Below are 9,448 nucleotides of genomic sequence, written 5' to 3'. Positions count from 1 at the left end.
AAGTAAGAAGAGATGCCCCTGAACACATTAAAATGAGGTTGTCAGTGAGTGACACACAACAGAACACAATTAGTTCCCAGAGAGGACAACTTTCCAACTTTGAGAAGGCCACTTAAACTCAGTGACTGCCTTTGATAATATTTCAAATGGGATGATCTGGCAATAAATATTCCAATTAATTCCTTATAATCAGTACTATAAGATAGTTACAACCCAAGGAAATTAATATGAAAATATATTTAATATAAATTAGTTCAATATAAAAGCAATCAGATATGAGGTTTTGGACTTCAGCTCCAGCTTGAAAAAGACCACCTGCAAAGAAAATAAACAGTTTAAGGATTTGACTCACATTTTCCAAACCAGAAGTGGCCAAGTCCAGTCCTCGATAGCCCCTATCCAGTCCATTTGACATATCTGCCTCCTCTACCACACCTGAAACAAATGATCAACTCATCAGCAAGCTGTTCAGAAGCCTCATACTAATCCCAATTATTTGATTCAGGTGTTGGTGGGAGAAGACATTGAAAACAGATTGGATAGAAGTTCTCAAGGACCAGACTTGGCCACCCCTGTTCGATACATTGAACTGTACATAACATCCTTTGACAGTGTCTTACCTTGTTAAGTTATCAATCCAACAATTGCTGGATAGAAGTTTGTTTTTGTTCAGGAAGTTTGCTCTTTAGAGGATTGTTTTTTTTTTTTTTTGAATGGTCAGTTAAGGATTACAATGATGGACACTTTCACTGCCATTTTTTTTTAAAACCTGATATTAGCAGTATTTTCTGACCATTTCTTTAATTTTGTACACAATTCAAAATCAAAAGCAATAATCCGAGGAAACTAAGATTTCATACAAATAAATTCAACCCAGACAAAATATTTACATATGAGCTTTTACACATAGCTGGAATAATATTATGCAAAAGCTGCAAGTTCTGTCATTGCATTTACCAGTAATGCAGAATTTGTCTCAAATTGATAACTCGGCAAGCTATCACGTGGACTAACTAGTTATTTGATCCATATTTTAAAGGAAAGAAAAAAAACAATTCTACATTAAGAGCATTTTAAAAAGAAAAAAATTACCGCATCAGGAATACAGATTAAAAATGAAATTCACATGTATTTTCAGCCAGTTACATCTTTGTGAAGTGAACGTATCTTGTCAGATTTATGAACAAACATCAAAATAAATAAACTGCTGGGCATGTGGTCAATGTGGCATTCATCTGCGCCAGGAGCGAGGCTCGTTGTCGTCTTCCTCCTCGTCGTCATCTTGCAGCAAGGCATCATCGCTCAGTGACTCTTCGGGGTACTGCTGAGTTAAAAAGCAAGCTGTGAGAATCCACTCCATATAAAAACACAAGCATAATGTTTGAACCAAGAATAGAACAGTGGAATCAAAAAACTAAATGAGTATTCTAGCATTTGCTACTCTACTGAATTCATTATACAGATTTGCCCATCTATTTATACTGACTACACCAGGGGTGGCCAACTCCAGTCTTCGAGAGCCCCTTTCCAGTCAGTTTTCCATGTCTCCCTCCATCAACACACCCGAATCAAATAATCAGGATCGGTATGAAGCGTCTGGACAGCTTCCTTATGATTTGATCATTTGGATCACAGAGATATGGAAAACAAACCGGATAGGGACTCTCAAGGACCAGACTTGGCCATCCCTGGACTAGACAGTAAAATGTAATCATCTAGTGTTAGGGTTCCCTCTTGTGTTCTATGACGGTACTGAGAATTGCATTGACATTGCTGAGTTTTTATCATCTGCAAGGTAAATAGCACGAACCTCATCCTCTTCTGGCTCGACATCATTCGCATCAACAGCATTAAGAGTCTTGAGAGGCTTATGCCAGGCCAGCCGTAAATTATGACCGTTCAACTTGACGCCACGGAGGGCTGCCTGAAGTCAGGGGGGGGGGGGACGCATTGTAAAGGGAGAACATGGGTGTAATCCGTTCAGTAAAACATTATTATGTTACATATGTGGTAACTATTAAGCTGCTCACCTGCTCGGCCTCAGCTCTTGTCCTGTAGGTGATGATTGCACGCGAGCTGTTTTCATCAATCTTGCAATCTTCTATTTCTCCAAATTGCTTCAAAAGGGTGAATATGGCACATTGGTTATTTCACAATAATGATAGACATAATATATGTATATCATATATAATATATACTTAATGTACCAACATCGAGATAGAATTTTACACAGTATTTCAAGTCCTGAATCAAGGTTTAATTGTGCTGAAATAAGTTATTTTGTCAATGTATCAAGTATCAACCTGTTAAAACTATGATTCTGATGTATGAGTGGGCAACAGCTCAGTATTGTTAGTCATGTAGTGGAAGAGATTTTTTTTTGCTCTCCCTGTCGTTAAATGTAATTGACAGAAGTATCCTTTGCAGTAAATCATATTTAAATTGGATGATGTTGGATACTTTGTGGACTGGACTCACGGTATGTCTAAAACTTAGGAGATTTGTGCAAGGAAGCAAACCTACAGCAAAATGCGGCAGCAGGTCCACCCGCTCCGTCTCGGTGAAACCCGAAATATCCAGCGCTCGAGGACGATGATCCACTACTGCATGCATTGGAGCGCTTCTTCCCCGGCCTCTGGCACCTCTCCCACGGGCCCTGGTTGCACCACGTCCTCGGGAAGAGATGCCACGACCACGGCTTGTGGACAAGAGTCCCCTTTTAGCAGCCTAAACAAAGGCAAGCAGGAAGAGTAGAATTTAGCCAAATCTGATCATTTGATACGACTTACGACAATATCTACAAAGGGCATCTCATCCCAAAAAAAAACAAGAACAAAGACACACCCAGACAGTGGGTTCGACATCAATCAAGAGGAGAAAAAAAATCTATAGAGGGAAGGTAGCAATGACATTTGTTACCTCAATCTGCAGCTGCGTGTACTTAAGCTTCAACAAAGCAGTGTCCTCTCCGGCTTGCGTCTTCTTGTACAGATCTAACTCAGTATCAAGAAGTTCCTTCTGAGCCTGGGAGAGCAAAGCATAGCATATTTACATATTTTTCATCGAATCTGAAGGTACACAGAACATTTTTGGACTTATTTATGAAAACACAGGTTAGGTGAGGATTTTCTTATATAAGTTAGGAATCACATTGGGATAACCACAAATCAGACTGAAAGTGAACAGAAATGGATGTGTGGGCTTAGTGTGACCAAAGTATTACTTGGGCCCTGCTCTTGACTGTGTTCAGCAGATTGGTGCTACGGTTTGAGATGCCCTTAATCTCTTCTTGTAGTTTGGTGATGCTTTTGGTTAAAATGCCCAAGGTTTCCATGATTTTGGCCTTATCCTCTGCTTTCATTGTTTTGTTCTTCTCAAGTTTGGAGATCAGGAGCTGCGGGAAACAATGGCAAAGAGAGGGCACGGGGGGCAAGGGAATAATGTCACAAATCCTGTCTGTGCATTCAAACCATGCATGTAACCTTTTCCATGACAACCAGATCTTACCTTTTGTGTTTCAATGTGCTTCTCAAGTATTTCTTGTTTCTTCTTTCGTACATCCTGTTGTAGCCTTAGAGCTTCCTGTAAAATCATTTATGGGGACATGATCACATACTGTTGCTAGTAAAACTGTAAGTGCTCTAGATAAATGCAATAGAAATCTTTGCACTCTGATTAAGGTTGCATTCTGAAATATAACATACTTTTATCATCTAATAAGAACATTTTATTCACGACTATAGGCAAAGAGTTTTATGAACCCTTCCACAGTTTGCAAAGCCAATTGCCATGCTCACTTGTTTCTTTTTCAGAGAGTCATCTGTGGCTTTCTGGACTGCTTTTAAGGCTGCAGGATTGTATACCGTCTTTGAGAGGCCCCCCAAAGTTGAAAACACCTGAAAAAGTTCAAAATGTAAGCGAAAAAGCCTTCATAAAATCAATACATAAACAACGAAACTGGTGTGTGACAACTTGCCTTCTCAACAGGTGTAGCAGGTTTGGCAGAGAAACCCAAACGATCCTTCACTGAGACTTTTGTAGGGTTCTGTATCAGTTAGATCCAGAAAAACACATTCATATTAAAACTAGACTTTGACAAATAGTGAAGCTGCACCTCCACACGCACACACACCTGAGAAGCTACGCTGGAGTCCTGAGAAGGCTCAGCGTTTGTAGTGAGAAGAGGCCCGAGGCGATCTTTGACAGACTGCTTAAGCGACGTCGCTGAGGGCTGCTGAATGTTCAAGAGATTTCAATCAATTCTCCAAAAATCTTTAAATCTTTGGCTCTAGCCCACCTACGTCGCTGCTGAAAAATCTATTACTTGCATTGATTGCTTAAATGTTTGAAAAGGGCCACTCACACAGAAATAATACAAAACTATTTATCAAACTTATTTTTGACGATATATTCTACCAGAGATTCCCAAAAAAAAATTATATATATAATATTTTACCATAGCTGGCTGTGATTGCAACTGCTGCATGTGGTGAGTCATTCCCTGCACTGCTCCATCACCCCCATTCTCCCGGAACCAATGAACTCGGATAAAGCGGTTGTTGAGGACAGCCTCTGTGTTTTGTATGGCTCTCTTGGCCTCATCTGGGGATGCAAACTGAATCAGTGCAGTCTCGGCGTCATTCTGGTAGGCCACCTTGGAAAAAAAATCATGTTACAAACAAAATTGAAGTATGAATGAAGAAAACGCCTTAGAGCAAATAAAAAAATGTTACAATGACCTACCTGCAGATTGACAATTGTTCCAAATTTGCTGAAATGATCGTTGAGTTTGCTGATGTTATTGAGTTCAGAAGGAATCTGCCGAACCAGCAGCTTAGTGTTAGGAGAGTTGAAGGGACCTCTTCTATGATAGCCCAGGTGGTTAGGCTTATTATAATTAGATCTGAGAAAGGAAAAGAACACACTCCTTATGTTAGACAAATGCAGTTATTAGTTCATCTAAGGATTTATTGCATAACTCCATTAAATAATGTTTCACCTGTCAAACCAAGGCTTCTTGTGGAGAATGCCTCCATCATGTGAACCATGTGGACCAGCAGGTCGCTTCCTCAGACTAGAGTCCATGACAATTCTCATACTGTTGTTTGGAACCTTGTCTGAGAAAAGGAAAAGCATTATTCACAAGTTTTAGTTTTAATTTAATTATTATTTTTATTTATTGTTGTCTGCAATTGACGCTTCTCAACGTGTGTGATTGAAAAAAAAACAATCTTAAATCAATTTTCTGGTATAGGCCAAGTCTCAGTTATCGTCCTAACTCACATCACAGTGACTGACTGGTTAGCATGACATCACATAGTACTTGGATCAAGGATTTAAACCAAAGTTGTCTAAAATCACTATTTCAATTTAAAAATTATGCATTGTTTAGTGTTATAATGGTATATTGCGAATTATACTTTAATAAACCTACTCAGACATTTATCTACAGATGAGGTCTACCTTTATGTGGCTGGTCCATATCCCCCATCGTGAGGCCAATGAGGTTGGGCCTCTGGGCATTGACCCGGCGGTACATTGGCCTTGAATTATTAGTGATACTCGGGGCCTCAGGGTTGTACACATCACTCTCATAGGTACCTGTAACGTTAAGGATATGACATTGAGCCGTGGAAGAAAAAAAAAGTCTGTCAATATGTCACACGTGTGAACTTAACAGGGAACAACTGAAGACACGTTAGGACTTTTACCTGAAGGGAAGAGTGGTGTCGGTATTTGGGGTACTGAAGAACGTATGCCAGAGGTCACAATAGTGGGAACGGCACTCGTAATGGAGTTTGGAGGGGCATCCATTCCAGATGGCTGTAGTGGAGGAAGAGGTGGTGGTGGTCCTAAAAAAAACAGAAAGAAGTAAATACCAAGAACAAGCATGATTCATGCTATACTATATATAAAGTCAGTCAAATTGGACAAACTTACAATTACATTTAAGGAGAGTCTATGAGCTGTTGTTACTCTTTTGCACAATGTTGAAAAATACAATAAAAAAGAAAAAAAAATCTAGCACCTGTTCTGCATAAGGTTTTGTTTTTTCTTACAGGAGAGTCAACCACAACGCTTACCTGCAATTGGTGGAAGGCTTGGCGGGAGAGTTCCTGGTGGGGGCACAGGAGGCCCCAGATTGACAGTTGAAGGGTTCATTAGCGGTGGAGGTGGAAGGCCTGGGGGCGGAGGGCCATCCACACCTGGGATGGGTGGGGGTTGAAAGGGCAGTATATTGGGCAGACCGACATCCTCCACCACCACTGGGTCACATCCATGGTCAAATGGGCACATGTCTCCCCTCATGCAGAAGCCTTTCTCTGAAAGAGAGGCATGGCATGGTTACAACAATAATGCCTACACAAATGTAGTGACTGCAAAACTGCATGCTCTACACTTTTTTGCTGCCCCTCACCATCATAGTCACGGCAGCGTTTCCTTGGCTGAGGAGGTGGGCCCCTGAAGGGGCCTCGATCCACAGAGTGCTCTGGGTGGAAATCTGACCAGCTTTCAGTCGTGTTGTTGCTGTGATGATGCGTGGGCGCAATGACCGTGATGGTGCTGCTCAGCGATGGCACAGCAAAGTGGGTGGTTGTCGCAGTGGAAACCAGAATAGTCGGGTTAAAGCCATCGGCTCCTTCCAACCTGTCCACACGATCGTGATCATGCTTCAACTTTCCAGGATCCCGGTCTGTGAACAAGACCATGAAACATTCAACAAGTTACAAAGTTAACTCATAGGCCAAATGTTTAATAACTCAATGACTCAGTGTAATTTAATATTTGTTAGTCAAAACCAAAATATAAAAAAATGTTTAGCATAGATCTCTTTTATGAACAGCCTTATTCAGTAATCACAAATAAATTATATACATTATTTACATGCCTCAGAAAGTTCATATCTTATTAGCTTTGTGTTTTTACCTCTACTCCGGCTTCTTGAACGAGTCCTGCTGTGATTGGGGCTCCCGCTCCGTGCTCGGTCCCGTTCTCTCTCTCTGTCTCGGTCGCGATCTCGGTCACGATCTCTATCTCGATCCCGAGTACGATCCTTGCTCCAACTCCGACTGCGGCTGCGACTGTAACTACGACTGCGACCCCTCCTTCGATTGTAGCGATCACGATACGAGTCCCTTCTGGATGGGTTGCGGTCATAATCTCTTTTCCTGGAACGTTCATCTCTCTTGCGATCATCTACTCTCCTGAAAATTTGGATGACAACATTTTGTAATTAACGGGCAGTTCAAGTTGATATGAAAAGCTAGGTAAAACTGCTATTTAGTGCCCACACCTGCCATCTCTACTGTAACGGGAACCCGATGGAGGACTGTTATTTACTCTTCGGGAAACCTTTTTGTCACGTTCTTCTTCTCGAGTTGGCTGGAAAAAAAAGAAACAGGAAGGAAATAACGCCACGGTACTTAGTTTAAATGGACTGGTTGCTGTCAATGGCAGTCAGTGTTAATGAAAATTGTCAACAATTGGGCAAATTAAGTATGCCTGCGTGTGTGGCTTGCTGTTTCTCCATTTCATTTCATATTTACAACAAATGTAACATTTGTATGATCTAGAAAAAATAATACCTCTTCTTTTTTCGGCTCATCTTTTTCAACTTTGATCAAGGAAGGTATAGGTTCCGTCGCCGGCATGTAACTTTTGTTGTCTATGGCTTCAAACAGCTTGTCGACAAATTGCTGGGTCTCTGGAACAGCATTTGAATGAAGACCAACAAGAATGATGAGGAACAAATTCCAGATCAGGCGAGAAGTGCTAATATTTTTTAACTACACGACATATACGCACCTTTCTGCAGAAACACGTCCAACTGATCAATGCATAAAGCTTTCAGTTCTTTTTCAGTTTTGTCTTTTTTCACCAGGGCAACAACATACTTGGCGAGTGCTGAAGGGTCAGCATCGCAGCTAAAATAGTGGAAAAACACAACTTTGGATCCTTGGAGGTCATGTGATTATTTGATCATAAACAGCGATTAAAAAAAATAGGCTACTTAGCATTAGATTTTAGAGCACAGTGTGAATGAACTGAGTTGAAGCTAACTGTTAGCCTTTTTACTTACATGGGCTCGAGCGTGTCAGACAGCCATGTTTTAAAAATCTCCAGATTTTCTATGATCATTTTATATCCAGCAGGGGCCTTTGTTTCCAACACGGCCCAAATCGACTATGCGCCTCGACGGACAGTGGACATTTGCTGCAGTAGGTACCCGCTTTGGTCTATGATTTATTTGGACCGGAGAATTAACGCGCCGTTAGCTTGCTTTAGCGGCAACAATGATGACTGAGTTCGCACAAGTGCCAGGCCGCAAAACGTGCTATCGGACACCCCTAAACGGGATTGTTCCAGAACTGCGTTTCAGATACGCCTCAGATACAGCTTTCCTCGGCAAGTCGACTTCAGATTTGAATCCAAATGAAGCAGTTAAAATATGCAGGCCATATGCACGCCGAATGTATATCACTTTATTTACGCCACTCCGTAGCTAACTTGTCTCTCCGACTATTTACTTCCGCTTTTCATCTCGTCAGCAACTCTCGCGAGACCAGCGTTTACACATTTCATCTAATCACTGAAAAGATAGCGGTTCATTGCATTTAAAGTATATTACTGTATATGTATAATGTCATATATTCATAATAAAATACACACAAGATATAAGGATATAGATAGATATGTTATTTATCTATATTAAATGTTTGTAATATAAGAGTAGAATTGTATGTCTAGATATAAAAAAAATCACAATTTACAATTGAGAAATGTTCACATCATCAAATTAATAGATTATGGGCACCAAGTGGGGAAAACACTCACGCATGGGGGAAATTTAGGGGTTTTGTGATGTGGGAGGAAACCAGTGTACCCATAGAAAACCCACGCAAGCCGAGGGAGAACATGCAAACTCCCTACTAGAAAATCCGGACCCACCTGGGACCGAACCCTTGATCTCTAAACTACTTCCGCCTTAAACGACAACATCTTCGATGGAAATCTTAGGATCTACCTAGTATATGTAATATTTCAATATTTTTGCATATTATAGAGCAGTCTACACCTTTGATAAAAGAAAAATAAATAAACAGCAGGTAATTACAAATACATAAAATGGTTTTATTTCACTCTATGCAAACCAGTGAGAATATAATTCCCTTCCTTTAATATATAAACATTACCTTTAAAATACTTAAATGTAAGCATTCATTTTGTCCTAATACAGTACATATGAAAACATAAACTGCCTACATGTTTCACAGTTGAGAATCTCTCCTCTTTAGATCATATAATTAGAGTACCATTATTTTTTTTATATACATTCATTCAGCACATTCATTAAATCTTTTCTAAATGAAGAATGAATTAAAAGTCATCATTGTTATTTTTTTAAAGTAATTTAGAACACACACACACCCACACAAGAGTCAGTAAA

The 9,448-nt window shown here is 40.2% G+C and overlaps 1 protein-coding gene across 4 annotated transcripts; it reads right to left on the bottom strand.

Annotated features, from left to right (window-relative positions):
• Positions 1–836: 836 nt before the first annotated feature.
• rbm26 (RNA binding motif protein 26) lies at positions 837–8,557 on the bottom strand. Of its 4 annotated transcripts, none has more exons than XM_077713618.1 (22): positions 8,081–8,557; positions 7,807–7,925; positions 7,587–7,705; positions 7,295–7,383; positions 6,928–7,205; positions 6,419–6,694; positions 6,084–6,323; positions 5,712–5,852; positions 5,464–5,601; positions 5,000–5,117; positions 4,744–4,903; positions 4,457–4,654; positions 4,133–4,231; positions 3,977–4,045; positions 3,798–3,896; positions 3,508–3,582; positions 3,224–3,394; positions 2,920–3,024; positions 2,524–2,727; positions 2,031–2,117; positions 1,811–1,924; positions 837–1,324 (listed from the first exon to the last, which is right to left on the bottom strand). In XM_077713618.1, the coding sequence occupies exons 1-22, from the start codon at positions 8,137–8,139 to the stop codon at positions 1,232–1,234; spliced, it is 3,051 nt and encodes a 1,016-aa protein (XP_077569744.1). In that variant the 5' UTR covers positions 8,140–8,557; the 3' UTR covers positions 837–1,231. The 4 variants fall into 4 exon arrangements, with proteins under 4 accessions (XP_077569744.1, XP_077569745.1, XP_077569742.1 ...); XM_077713619.1 differs by having other exon boundaries at positions 837–1,321; XM_077713616.1 differs by having other exon boundaries at positions 4,133–4,234; positions 8,081–8,556.
• Positions 8,558–9,448: the final 891 nt, after the last annotated feature.

Source organism: Stigmatopora nigra, chromosome 3 (genome assembly GCF_051989575.1).
Source record: "Stigmatopora nigra isolate UIUO_SnigA chromosome 3, RoL_Snig_1.1, whole genome shotgun sequence".
NCBI classification, from domain to species: Eukaryota; Metazoa; Chordata; class Actinopteri; order Syngnathiformes; family Syngnathidae; genus Stigmatopora; species Stigmatopora nigra.
The sequence above is the reverse complement of the archived record's forward strand: the minus strand, read 5'-3'. Positions and strand labels throughout refer to the sequence as shown.

What these genes read in the sequence shown, in the direction of transcription:
- rbm26 (XM_077713616.1), bottom strand. Translation starts at nt 8,139, where the DNA reads ATGATCATAGAAAATCTGGAGATTTTTAAAACATGGCTGTCTGACACG. An exon ending in ACGCTGCCGTGACTATGATG is followed by an intron (nt 6,324 to 6,418) that starts GTGAGGGGCAGC and finishes CCTCTCTTTCAG; the next exon opens with AGAAAGGCTTCTGCATGAGG. An exon ending in AGCACATTGAAACACAAAAG is followed by an intron (nt 3,395 to 3,507) that starts GTAAGATCTGGT and finishes TGTTTCCCGCAG; the next exon opens with CTCCTGATCTCCAAACTTGA.